This window comes from Carcharodon carcharias, chromosome 8 (genome assembly GCF_017639515.1).
Source record: "Carcharodon carcharias isolate sCarCar2 chromosome 8, sCarCar2.pri, whole genome shotgun sequence".
NCBI lineage: Eukaryota > Metazoa > Chordata > Chondrichthyes > Lamniformes > Lamnidae > Carcharodon > Carcharodon carcharias.
In genome coordinates, this window is record NC_054474.1 from 136,801,569 (window position 1) to 136,816,262 (window position 14,694).

Here is a 14,694-nt window from a genome sequence, read left to right on the forward strand (position 1 = left end):
ATGCCCTAAGTTTGTAGATGACACCAAACTGGTTGATGATATTAACCTTCAACAATCTCAAGGGATCTGAAGACACTCAGTCCATAGGAAGAGAGGAGGGAGAATGGAGTTCAACACAGGTAAGAGTAATGTTGTGCATGAGATAAAAGATTACATGTTAAATGATAAGGTGCTTGAGGTCAAGGTACATTGAAGCGGTCTGAAATAAAAATAGCAAATGCTTGAAGTACTCAGCAGGTCATGCAGCATCTGTGGAGAGAGAACAGAGTTAATGGCCGGAATTTTCCAGTCCCTCCTGCCAACGGGATCCTCCAGTCCTGCCGAAGTCAATGGACGTTTGAATGGCCCGCCGGGTGGGGCCTGAAAATTCTGGCCAGTGTTTCAGGTTGATGACCTTTCATCAGAACATCGACCTAAAACGTTAACTCTGTTCCTTCTCCACAGGTGCTGCCTGTCCTGCTGAGTATTTCCAGCATCCTCATTTGTTTGCTTTTCAATTAAAGTGATCTGGATGTTTTGGTGGAGAGGTTTTTAAGACTGATAATTTGCCGCTCACAGGTGTGAAAGAGAACAAATAAAATGTCAGGATGCAGAGCTATGGGTGGGATTTATAATTTCAGAGGGGTTGAAGTTGTATCTGTCCTGAGTCGCCCTGGAGTACTGTGTTCAGTTTTTGTTCCTGGCACGTGAAAGATACAAAATTATTATTGGAGGGAGTCCAGGGGAAAACTAAGAGGCTAATTGGATGAAGTGAGAGAGCTGAGGTAAGAGAACAGATTGGTCATCGTGCGACTGAAATCTGTCTCTCTCTCTCTCTCCCCCAAGAAGAGGATAGGGACTCAATAGAGATTTTTAAGCTTTTAGTTAGCATGGAAAATTTAGATCTAGGAAAAGTCTTCTGTCTGGTGATAGATTTGAGGATTGAAGGATGCAGCTTAATGTTCAAGGTGTCAAAAGACAATGGAAAATGAGAGAACTATGGTGCATTCATTGTGAACAGGAAGTCATCACAACCCTATTTTTCCAAAATAATGTCTGGTTAATTCCTATATGGGAGAAGGTGCTGGCCTATTACTTGAAAAAAATATATGTAGAGTGGTTTCGAAGGCGCAGGCTGGATGAAATGATAATCCTCTCCTACTCAGAATATTAACTTGTTAATATATTGATAAAAATCCTTCTTTCGTATTCATGTTCTGTTCCTTTGTATGTGCTTGGGCTGCAGCACTGCGCACGTAACGCACGCAGTTTGTATTTAGTTCTGATAGCTGTGTAAACATGTGTTCAAGAGCACACTGCTCCAATGGGCCACAGCTGTGCTCCACTCCTGTATTTCAAGGGGCGTTTATAAACAGCCAGTCATATTCAACACTCTGAAAGACATAAGGGAGTCTTTCAGGGGAAGTCAGTAGAACAGTGTTTACTCATGAAAAATGCTTAAAGCAAGAACACCCATTTCTTTTTTCCTGAAGGCTTGCAATCCATGACAGCTGGTTTTGAATATACTGACAACAATTAATCTTGGGTTTTGATAAAAGTACGAACAAAATTCTCACGACTTTTTCCCTCCCTGCCTTACCCACCCGCCCCCAACACCCCTCCTCCCCCCTCCCTCCCCATCCCCCACACACCCCCCCCCGCCCCGCCCCAACCGCGCCCCCCCCAACCCCTCTCCCCAAAGCAAACCACCGGGATCTCTAAACAGGCAAACAAAGTTGGCGGAGCTGTGTGAAGAACATGTGATTCCTTCAGTTTCTGTAGCACTCCAAAAGTACACACTATTACAGATCGCAACACTTGTACACCACGCTTATAACAGGCAGTTGCTTCTACTGGTCAAAAAGCAATAACCATTAGCCAATTGCATGAATCTCAATCTGAGTTCCTGGTTCAGCGTTGTAAATGCTTTGGGCAGAAACAGCTGTTCTTCCTCACTCGTTCGCACCTCGTTAAGGTGCACAGAAAGCAAGAACAAACATAAGTAAATAGCACCTCGTTAATGTTCTATTGAACACTTTGCAGAATCATCCCTTAAGTTCATTGCTTAAGTGAACTATACATGAAAAACTGATGCACATTAAAGAAACAATTATGTGCCTGGGTTGTTTAACTGGTTGTTCAGTGAAGGAGTTAAGGTTTGTGTGTGTTCCCCTCTCTGGAGCTTGCTGAGATGTTGCTGAGGGGCATAGATAGGGTAGACAGGAAATAACTTTTCCCCTCGGTGGAGGGATCAGTAACCAGGGGGCATAGATTTAAGATAAAAGCAAAAAACTGCGAATGCTGGAAATCCAAAACAAAAACAAAAATAAAAACACCTGGAAAAACTCAGCAGGTCTGACAGCATCTGCGGAGAGGAATACAGTTAACGTTTCAAGTCCGTATGACTCTTCCAGTTCTGTTGAAGAGTCATACGGACTTGAAACGTTAACCGTATTCCTTTCCGCAGATGCTGTCAGACCTGCTGAGTTTTTCCGGGTATTTTTATTTTTGCTTTTGTTTTGGTTTGGTATAGATTTAAGGTAAGGGGCAGGAGGTTTAGAGGGGATATGAGGAAGAATTTTTTTCAACAGAGGGTAGTGGGAATCTGAAACTCACTATCTGAAAGGGTGGTAGAGGCAGATACTCTCAAAACAATAAAGAAGTATTTGGATGTGTACTTGCGATGCCATGTCATACAAGGCTTTGGAAAATGGGATTAAAATAGTTATGTACTTGTCTGACTGGTGCAGACTCAATGGGCCAAAGAGCCTTTTACTGTGCTGAAGACCTCTATGACTCTATGAGATGCTCTACCTGATCTTGGCTTGTTTTGGAAGGACGGGTCTTGCTCCTGCTTCTCCAATGTCCTGATGACCGTGGCCAGGGTGAGGTTGGTTCAGCGCAGTTCGCTGCCTTTGGTCGGGTCTAGTGTCCGGCAGTAAGGAGGGTTGCTCAGAGAGCTGTGGATGCTGATGAGCGATGACAACATTCCTGTTATATTACGCTGTCATGTTCCACCGGCAATCGCGTTCATATGAATATGCCCACAATAAGCGGTGAGAACTGTGCAAGTGTAGTCACGTAAAGAATGACTTGTATTGATGTGTTATCTTATTGGATCTTCCAGAAACATCCCAAAGCACTTTCATGTATAATTACTTTACTAAAACTGCAATGACACTCCCTCTCTCTCTCTCTCATTAACTAAGGGAAGGTGATGGCATAGTGGTATTGTTACTGGACTAATAATTCAGAGACCAAGGGAAGAATTTTCTGGTTGGCGAGCAGGCCCCGCCCCTGCTCACGTAAAATGACGAGCGGTGATGTCGACCGTGTGTCCCAACATCACTGTGCGTCATTTGGATTTTCAGTTCGGTGGGCGACCAGCTGAGCCGGCTGCACCGCCCGCCGAACTGTCAAAGGCCTATAAAGGCCTGTTAAAAACTAATTGAATTAACAAAATGAGCTGCCCATCCAACCTTAAGGTTAGTAGGCAGGCAAAGAGCCCAGGCGGCCTTCACATTTTTCATGGAACCTTAAGTATGGGCGGGATGAGGTTTCATGAAGTGTTTAAAAATTCAATAACATTTTTTAAAAAAATTCATTGACATGTCCCAGCTCATGTGACACTGTCACATGAGAGGACATGTTTTAAAAGTTTTTAATTTCTTATTGTTTAAACCATAAACTGATCTCTCTGAGGCCTTAATTAGCCTGCCCGCATAAAATGGCGGGCGGACCCAATCGGGGATGCCGATTGGGTTTGCGCCTTCTCCCATCCACCCCCGCACAACCCCCCAATGGGGGGATAGTTCAGCCCCTATGCCAATGCTCGGGGGATGGTGGAATTTGAATTCAAGAAAAAAAATCTGGAATTAAAAGTCTAATGATGACCATGAAACCATTGTCTACTGTTATAAACACCCATCTGTTTCACTAATGCCCTTTAGAGAAGGGAAATCTGCCATCCTTACCTGATCTGGCCTCCATGTGACTCCAGACCCACATCAATGTGGTTGACTCTTAGCTGCCCTCTGAACAAGGGCAATTAGGGATGCACAATAAATGCTGGTCTAGCAAGTGCCACCCACATCCCATGAGTGAATTAAAATAAACACAACACCAATTTTTATGCTCAGCAAGATCCCACAAACAGCCAAGTTACGAATGTCAGTTTTCTGGAGATGTTGATGGAGGTGTACTGACCAGGACACAGGGAGAAATCTCTACCCTTCTTAGAACATGCAAACCTTAGAATCCACCTATGTAACCACCAGGAGCTTTTGTTTGATCGGAGCTGCATACTTCTCATTGTCATTTGTTTGTTTAGTGTTTGTCTTTTACAACTGGTGTTGCCATCTTCTACTGAGGTGAAACAAGATAGTTGCTGGGACAGGGTGAAAGAATGGGGTGGGAAAATGGTGCGAGTTCGAGGTTTGTTCTGTTGCTGATGAACAATCATTGAAAACCTTAAAAACCTAAATGATTATGTTTTTACATCAGAAGTACTTTTTTTAAAGCAGCTTTTGTTTAAGGTACAGACACTAAGCAGTTTGGATGACAGCTTAGAAGTTTACAGGCACCCCACTGGATAATCTGAGTAAAAGCAGACAGGTGATCTCCTTATCACAGAAATGTTACCTGGATCAGCCACACACAGATACACACATACTTAGAAATGTTTTAATGTGCTTCACTATCTTCCCACCACTCTATGGAAGACTTCCTTTGTGCCCTCAGCGTAAATAGTAAAGATATTTCACTAGACCTAACATACCAAGAAAGTCTTCACTCCTATTGGGAGGCTATTGGTGAAAGCTCAGGTTGCACTTAAATTGTACATCTAGCATTGGTGGAAAACAGTTTCACTTTATAGCAGCGCTGTAGTGTAAAATGCAACCCAAATTCTGTGTCAGAGCCTGACCTGATATGGTAAAAAAAAAGTAGAGTGAGAGTATTTGGAGGAGGATTTCACACTCTTCCTCAAGTCGTATGAACATTGAATTAGGAGCAGGAGTAGGACACTCGGCCCCTTGAGCCTGCCCCGCCATTCAATAAGATCATGGCTGATCTGAATGTCAGTATCAGCTTGGGATTATCACCTGAATACATTACGCAAACTTAATTTTGGTGTGAAGCCAAAGTAACTTCCTTCTTATATTTATTAGCCCCAGGAGGTCCTTGTTTTTTTCTTCTCCAAAATTCCTTCTGGGTTGAAATCTCTACACCCGATCGTTAGCTTTTAAACTTGGCAAGGAAGACTCGTCGAAGTGGAAGAGCATGCGGCTCTATCCCGGAGTATGCCAAACTGAGATGATGCAGTGACTGAGTCTCTCTCCATCCCATATCTGGCCTATGCTGGGAGGGAATGCAAGCTGTTAATTGATCAGGCATACAATGAGAGCAGGAAGGATTAAGAAGGGGGATGATTTGTGCATATCTGACTCCTGTTGATTCCATTTTTTTCCTACTTCCTGTTCTTCTACAGGGAAGAATCCTGGCTGACCTTTCTTTCTAAATTAATTGAGCCTTTTTTTAAGCTGCTAAATGTGTAGCCTGTTTAAAGCAGATTCCTTTATCCAATTATGCTTCAAGGAAGGGATTCATTCCCTTTCAAGTTATTCTCCAAGTGAACTATAAACTCTCCAAAGATACACACACACACCACATTTCACTTTCTTGGATTTACAAATCTTAATTACTAAGTATTGGTTTGACTCAGTGGTAGCAGTCTCAGCTCTAACTCTGAAGGTTGTAGTATAATTTCCACAGCACAACTTATGACTGATACTCCAATGCCATAATATTGGAAGAGATGCATTATGAAAGGTTTACTTTTGCAAATGAGGTTAGCAAAACCCTGTTTGTCAGATCCACGTAGTTGTAAAAGATCTCTTTGTACTCTTTGAGTCAGAGCAAGAAATTCACTTGGTGTTTTGGGAAAGAAATGTAATCGAAAAATGATTAATGGGCAAGTTATCTGACTGATGTTTGCAAGAGCTCATTCTGCTCAAAATGGCTGCTGTTTACCAATGTGAGGACATGTAATTGCATTTCACACCACTTATTGCACCTGATGGGACTTGCAATATCGCTGGAATACTGAAAGATGCTATATAAATACAAAAGACCCAATTTTAACAGATGGATTGGATGCCCATTTTGCATGACTTTATGCTCCATTGACTCTATCCAGATTTCACCCCATACCTGCCAGCCTGCTTGGGTTAAAGTTAGGACTAAAGTTTATTTTTCTCAAAACTGCTTTCATTACCACATTTTTTTTATTTTTGTGCCTCAGAGATCAAGAATATTTGGATGCTTCTGCTGATACCAGTTTTGATCTTGTCACAAAGAATTCCCTTGTAATGAGTTAAGTTTGTTGTGGGGGAACTGGGGGATGCATTTTAGTTGTTAGGTAAAGGTGGGGGGCGTGATGGTGATAAAGTGAGTGAGGGGCAAGAGAATTTCTAAATCCTGCACAGAAAAAATTATAGCATTTCAACTCCAGAGTATTCATAAAATTTAATGCCCACCTATCTCCTCGGAACAAGATAAAGCATCATGTGAGTCAAGTCTTTCTCCCCCCTTTCTAAGTTGCCATATTTTCTTATAATTGCTTGAAGGCTCTTTTAAAATCACATAGGTTTGTCCTAATGATGCATCCATCAATTGCTTACCTGTATCTATTAAATTTAATGAGGACATTTGGCATTGTGGTGAAATATAGCCATTGGTGACTCATTAATATTGTTTGTCTAAATATGTGTGAGAAAGGGTCATGGGGCACAATGCATAAGTACAAACATGGCCGAAAATAAGTTTTATGAAGCAGTTGTGAAGGATTCTAACCTTTTTAGTAATGACAGTTGAAGCACAGCAGTCACCGCCATCATAACTGCAGTAGGCTCTGTTGTTATTTCCATCGCAATAGTTGTCCCCCACGAAAGGCTGCTATGGCAATAAAAACAATAGGAATTAAAATCTGTAGAGTTTGCAAAGAAACTAACTCTTGTCTTTCAGAATTTTGTTCTATCAAAGTGAGGGACGACTTTTGCAGACGACACTTACTTTCTCCCCCACTGCTCCCACCCTCAAACAATTTTTAGATTTGATAGCAGTGTTGAGATCGAGTTAGGCTTCCCCAGTGAGACAAAAAAAAAGACATGCATTTATATAGTGCCTGTCACAACCGCATTACATCTTGAGCCATTTAAGCACTTCTGAAATGTAGGAAGCACAGCAGCCACTTTGCACACTGCAAACTCCCACAAACAGCAATGTGATAATGACCAGATAATTTGCTCCTGTGATGTTTATTGAGGGATAAATATTGGCCTGGATGCCAGGGGCAGAATTTTGCCGTTGGTGAGCAGGGGGCGGGACCCACTCGCCGACACGTAAAATGACGTGGGATTGCATCGGGCGGAGCCCCCAACATCATCCCACCCTATTTAAATTTTCGGGAAGGCAGGGGCGCAGCAAAATCAGCTGCGCATCTGCCGACCTGTCAATGGCCAATTGAGGCCATTGACAGGATCAATTAAGCAATTAAAGGACCTGCCTGTCCAACCTTAAGGTTGGCGGGCAGGCCAGGAGCCCCGGTGGCAAAACATGAAACCTCATCCACCGATGGGATGAGGTTTCATGCAGGGCTCTAAAAAGTTTAATAAAGTTTTACTGTAATTTATGAACATGTCCCATCTCATGTGACATTGTCACATGAGGGGGATATGTTAGGGAATTTTTTTTTCTATTTTTAAGCATTTTAAAAGTGTAAGTGATCTCCCTGAGGCAGCACTTAGCCTCAGGGAGATGTGCGCTCTTTCATACGCATGCGCAAAAGATCGCACTCTTGCTTTTGGGGAATTCCCCCCCCCCTGCCCGCACAGGAAGCGCATAGCACTTCCCGCCGGACATCACGTTGGGCAGGCCTTAATTGGCCCGCCCATGTAAAATGGCGGTGGGGCCCGCTTCTCTGGTGGGGATCGGCTCCCCGCTCACTGGAGATTGGGTCGGCCCCCCCCTCACCCACCCCACCCCCCGACAAACATAAAATTCTGCCCAAGGAATAACTCCCCAGCTCTGTTTTGAAATCGTGCCACGCAATCTTTTATACACACCAGAGCAAGCAGCTGGGACGTTGGTTCAATGTCTCATCCAAAAGATGACAGTTCCAACAGTGCAGCACTCTTACAGTACTGCACGAGAGTGTCAGCCTTCATTTTTGTGCTCAAGCACTGAAAAGGGCCTTTAACCCAGAACCTCGTGACTGAGTTATGAGTGCTACCACTGGGATGCAGCTGAACAAATGCAGTTCATGCCAATGTTAAATTATGAGTTGCATCCAATGGGAATTGGAGTGAGCATTTCCAAATTTATTTTACTTAAGATAACCTCTTTCGCTGTAAGGCACCTTCCCTCTCATTAGTTTTGGACTCAAACTCAAAGCCTCAATTGTGAGGGGAGTTCTGTAACTTCCTGCTTCAGGTAGGCACCGATTCACTGGCAGCATAATTTACATACTGCATTTTAGATTAATCTTTCTTAATATTCTGTTCATTATGTTTGTACAGAAGCCTCGGCTTAGGCCTTTTATAGTAGCCAGATAAGATTTTAATCACCATAAATTCCCAGGGAAGGCACATGTATATTTTGTTGTAGAATCGTCAAAAATGATATTTTTCAAACTATTAGTAACTAAAAGTATACTTGTTTACTATTCTCTGTAGTTAAATGCAGGGAGTTGTAGAGAAACTTTAATAAGGAATATGGTGTGAACATTGGAACTGATGAACTCAACTCACATTTACCTTTTCAATGTTGTACATTTGCATGCTATTCATTGATTTGCATTCTGTATTTTTGAGATTAACTATTTCAAAACTCTGCTCTGCCAGTTTCCCATCTTCCATTGACCATAAAATTAAGCTCATTCAAAACATAACCTGTATTCTAATTTGCACTAAGTCCCTTACGCCCATCATGCCTATGCTTGCTGAGCTACATTGACGCTGGATCCACCAATATCACTAATAAAAGTTATTGTCTCCAAATCCTTCCATGGCCTTCCCCCTGCCTTGTTATGCTCCTGTGAAGCAATTTGGGATGTTTTGCTATCTTAAACGCTCTACATAAATGCAAATTGTTGGTGGACAGGGACAGTTTCACTAATTATTTTGGCCAAACAAAATAATAAAGTTAAAGGATCAGTTTAAACACACTTTCATTGTCTGTGGTATATACTGCCTTTCACTCCCATGGTGTAATGACGACAGAGTGGACAGGTTTCAACAAGAAACAGATAAGTTTTATTTCAAAGAGCTTTTCAGGTGCTACATGCTCGATTGGGACTCTTATCCGGAAACCCCATCCCTGGATTGCCTGTGCTTAGGGCTCATTAGTTGGACCCTCCAAGAATATCACGTAACCCCTGATAGACAGAAGGAGAGGCTATACTTTCGGTTACTACAATTTCCTTAGTGTGGAGACAGGACTTGGTCTTCACAAGGACTGGGCATGTCATGGACAGATGCATCTACGACAGATAGATGGGTGAGAACAAGGCCTAGTATGGTTGGCAGATATGTCCTCTAGGATTCAGTCAGCTTGACTGGTAATGATGCTATTGTGCCACTCTTGGTGATGGACATTGAAGACCCCCACCCAGAGTACATTCTGTATCCTTGTCACCCTCAGTGTTTCCTCCAAATGATGTTTGGCATGAAGGAGCATTGATTAATCAGCTGAGGGAGGATGGTAAGTAGTAATTAACAGGTTTTCTTGCCTGTGTTTGACCCAATGTCACGAGATGTCATGTGGTCCAAGTTAATGTTGAAAGCTCCCAGGGAACTCCCTCCCAACTATGTAAAAACATGCTGTCACCTCTGGTGGGTCAGTCCTACTGGGGAGACAAGACACATGCAGGGATGGTGATGGATGAGCTTGAGAAAAAGGCTGAAATGTATGATTTGGGGTATGGCTATCTCAGGCTGTTGTTGGACATGTCTGTGAACTCCCACTTTGGCAGAAGTCTTGATTTAGTGAGGAGGACTTTGCAGGATTGACTGGATTGGGTGCCTTTGTTATTTCTGGTGCCTCAGCCAATGCCAAGTGCTCTGTTCTGTTTGGTTCTTACTATAGTTGGTTATGGCAGTTGGTATAGCTGAGTGACTTGCTCAGCCATTCCAGTGGGCAATTAGGAGTCAACCAATGCGGTGAATCTGGATTATCCTATAGTCCAGACTGGGTAAAGATATCAGATTTCCTTCCCTAAAGGACATTAGTGAACCAGATAGGTTTTTATCACCATCTGGTAGTTTCATGGCCAACATTACTGATTTTAGCTTCTTATTCTATAATTAACAGAATTTAAATTCCCCAATTGTTGTGATGGGATTTTGAACTCCTGTCTCTGGCCCATTAGTCCAAATCATTGGATTACCAGTCATACTCTAAGCATGACAAATAACTGCCAGCCCAGAGGTTGGCCACTGACATGTGCAGCAATCACACATTGTGATTGTTACAAAGACATGTGGCACTATTCTGCATGAATCAGCATTGGGGAAATACAGCGTCACACGCTTGACCAAAGATTTGGAATGGGAATCATGTCCAAGGAGGGAGAAAAATAGATTGTCCATGTTCTGATAAATATGGAATAGACTGTTGGGAATTCACCAAAAAAAGTAACTGACCCCCTCTGGCAATGACAAAACATGAGGTAGCCATCCACACAAACCACAAAGACCAAGACTGTGTAGCAACAAACTTTCTCCCAAGGACAGCCCCTCAGTGGAACAAGCTGCCAAAGGAAATAGTCACAGCCCCATCACTTGAAATCCTCAAAACCCATCTCTAGATTATTTCCATTTATAAGATTTTTTTATTATCAGGATTACCATCTCCGCATGTCATACCTGGTTTAACTAGCATTAACTATATAAGTGGTAGAAAACGGATGTCAGCTCGTGATGCTGATGCAACCAAAGCAGAAGTTTTCAGCAAATGGTGGAAGCTCCTCCTGTAATAGTGCACTTTACTCGGTGGCTCCTGACACGCGGCTTTGCATTTTTTGATTGCTGTACATGTTTCGTATTTCGGTTTGCTAAAGTGACCCAAGACTTGAGATTCACAATCTGCTGTGGTGTTCAGAGTTGGAGGTGCATAATTATGACATTGCTAACAGTTCATGCCAGAAAAATGAATCAGCCTTGTAAGGGTCGGGCAATGCCACACAGGCAACCATTTCAAATCTAATTAGAACTGCACCTCTGACTTTTCTTATTGAAAAGGAAAAGGCCAAAATGGCACTGACTAAACTGGGAGGTTGGTTGCTTTTCGTCACAGCAGTGTGATATAGGATCACAAGAGGGTCCCAGCTTTCATGTGTGGGCTGTGTGGAATCAGCTGTTCTCAGCTGAGGTTGTAAATCTTTTAGAACTGTTCCCAAATGTCCCTAGACTCAGACAAGAGAAAAATCAGCAAGTTTCTCTTATCCAGTGACTCCCGCAATGCATGGAGATTGGGAAGGGACCAGGATTGGCATCACCCATGATCAAATACTGTTCCAGCAGCCACTGCAAAGCTCCACACTGAGAGCAGGGCCTCCTAAATTGTCTGCCATGTCCTGTCGTGCTCTGGTATTCAATTGTGGAAGGCAGAGTAACTATTTTTACATGCTGTAATGAGCTACATTTCTTAGTTTCCATCCTTTTACTGAAGAGGTGAAGATGAACTTATAAACAGCACACTACACAATAAATTGCATGAAGAAAGATGCATTAATATTTTCATTTGCAGGATTTTCATGTTGATCATTTATATGTTCAAGGGTGCTCTTTCAGACCTATAAAACTTGCTTAAGTTTCTCAGTTGTTCACATTGTCCTGACTAAAATATAATTTTCTTCAATGTGAGGCAAATGTGGTTCATCATCTCAAAGAAAGTTGGTGAAACAAACAGCTCATGAAGTACTTTGATGTTGCTGCATTGCCATTGAGTCTTCTCTACTGTTCCTCTCATCCTTATTTACAACTGTTCTCAAGGAAAACTATTCATTTCCTGGGTTACAGTCCAGAAGCTTTACTGACTGATCTTAGTGTGTTAGTGGGGTAAGTGTGGGAAAATAACTTGAGACTTAAGATCCAGAAGCTGTATTTGAACTAAAAGTCTTGGAGTGGAGAAAGTGTGATTGGAAGCAGGATTGCGAAAAGCCTATCTGGTTCAAGCTACTGGTTGTGTCTATGAACAAGACCCAGTCAGTTGGTTTTCATCTCTCTCCTGCTGTGATGTGAAATGTATTTCTCTTCCTGTGAAATGCTCTGGTTTACAGAATTTCTCTCCATCCTCCCAGATTCTTGCAGAGGATCTTGTTCCCCTCCACATTTTTGATGTCACTCCTCCAAACCCCACCACTGACCTTCCCTACCTGACCATAACAACAGATTTTTGTTTCCGTTGCTGCCTTTAGTATTTTATGCAAGTGCAATGACTAAACTGCACACAATAGTGTTGTGTGTGAATTTAATGGATTGCAACAGGAGACAAAAGACATTTTCTCAGATCATTCATTTCTTTCCCTCTTGACTCAGTTCGTCTAATGTGATTTCTAATTACTTACTTTCTCTGAATCCTCTCAACTGTGATTAGATCATTTGTTAATTTTCTATAGAACCTTCTCTGACTAACAGTTCTGGCCTCTTATTTTTCATGTTCCTCTCCTTGTTTTTCTAATTTTCTCCCTTACTCCCTTGAAGGCAATGAATCATGTTGGCGTACAGGTCAGCAGGAGCAAGCACCTCCAGTCATTTAGGCGATTGCCATATATGAATCTAGCCATCATGCGTTAAAAGACTACTTGACCAGAGTTTTTTAGAGTCTTGGCAGAGTGGTAGTTTTCTTGCCTCTGAGTCAGACGGTCACAAGTTCAATTCCTATTTCAGAGGCTTGAGTGCATCACCTCAGCTGATAATTCAATACAGTACTGATAGAGCACTATTAAACCAAGAGCCTACCTGTTGGATGTAAAAAATCCTTGGGGTGGAATTTTATGCTGGTGGGATGTTACAGTCCTGCTGAAGTCAATGGGATTTTGAATGGTTTGCCGCATTTTACGGCCCCACCCCTGCTATGATGGGGCCATAAAATTCCTCCCTTGGTGTCTTGGCCAATATCTCTCAAGCGGCGTTACTAATACAGACTATTTAGCCATTTAACTCTGTTGTTTTTCCCTACATTAAAATAATGGTTGCAATTTCAAAAATCATTGGCAATGAAATGCTTTGGGATATCTCCAGGCCATGAAAGATCATAAAGGCATAATATGCAAGTTCTTTCTTTTATTGGTGGTGAAATGAATCTTTGCAGTTTAGCCCCATCACCATATATCCATATATATGCACTTCCTAACAGGAATCACAAGAGAACTGGAATGAGAACCTAGCTTCTATCTTACCTGTCTTGGCGTTGGGGGGGCGGTTTATGTTGGGGCCAGTTTTAATGCTCCACTGCCCAAGCTAAGATCAGACCGATGATTGAACCTGAGATCTTTTCGGCCCTAATAATTTGGCTAATTTTTAAAAATTCATTTATAGGATGTGGGTGTCGCTGGCTAGGCCAGCATTTATTGTCCATCCCTAATTGCCCTTGAGAAGGTGGTGGTGATAATGTGAGAAGGTGCTGATGGTTATCATAGGAGCTTAGTAGTAACATTTTTACATTGAAGAGCAGAGAATCCTTCTCAAGCCCTGTAGGACAGGATTTATTTTGTTCCACTTTAATACACTTGGCAGCTGCAGTTACACCTGTAATCCCAAATACCATACATAGCCAGATTAAAATGTAATTTTAGTAGGGCACTAAAAGTGGCCCATAGCCTAAAAAAAGAAGAAAGTCATGGTTTCTACTATTATTTGTTATTCGAGGACTCTGCTGTAAGCTTCACACATTGACATCAGAGAAAGATGGAATCAAGCTTGCGTGTAATGATTTCTCCACTTCCTCCCAGTCAAAGAAACTATCAGCAGAGTCATGCTTCAAGAATGGGAACTTGAATGACACGCTTACAGGTACGTTAGTGGTTGTGGAACTGTGCCCCATAGATGAGGCAGGAGTAGTGGTAGTCAGGAAATAGGGAGCAAAAGTGCTAAATTTTGATTGCAGATTTTTGGTCTCGTTCCAAATATATTTACTAGGGGCAAAAACATTTTATCATTTTGATCAGCATATAAAGGGAATCCCTTTTTAAGAAAGAATTTATGATCAAATGATAGTTTGTGTGGGTGATCTGTTATCTCGATGGTAGAAGGATTAATATAATTTCCTACAATGAGTCTGAGCTCCTGAAACAGACCAATTTTATCATAAAATCCCCCCTAATATACTTGCTTGTGAGGCTTTCTTGAGCCTGGTAAATTTACCAGGTAGGCATTTTGTATTCAATTTATACCTCAGGGATCTGTGTATAATCATCGATTCTCACCATATTACTTGATTGTCAATCATGCTGTCTTAAAAGTTTAGTAAGATATAAATTTATTATTGCTACCCCTATAGAGAAAAAAATGTCATATGTGCATTTACTTTTCTGTCTTTCACCTTCATGACTATATTCCTTCAGAAACTTGGGGGGAGCAATGCTTCCAGTCCCAGCACAAAACCTGGAAAAATTCTCTTTTTCTCCCGCCAAAACAGGATCAATTGAGAGTTTCT

General features: G+C 42.0%; 1 protein-coding gene across 1 annotated transcript in view; it reads right to left on the reverse strand.

The window, feature by feature from the left end:
* Nucleotides 1-14,694, reverse strand: part of pappaa (pregnancy-associated plasma protein A, pappalysin 1a) — a 310,054-nt gene that overhangs the window by 51,835 nt on the left and 243,525 nt on the right. Inside the window, exon 21 of the mRNA XM_041194444.1 lies at nucleotides 6,832-6,930. Coding sequence (XP_041050378.1) covers nucleotides 6,832-6,930 — 99 coding nt within the window. The remainder of the gene's footprint in view (nucleotides 1-6,831; nucleotides 6,931-14,694) is intronic.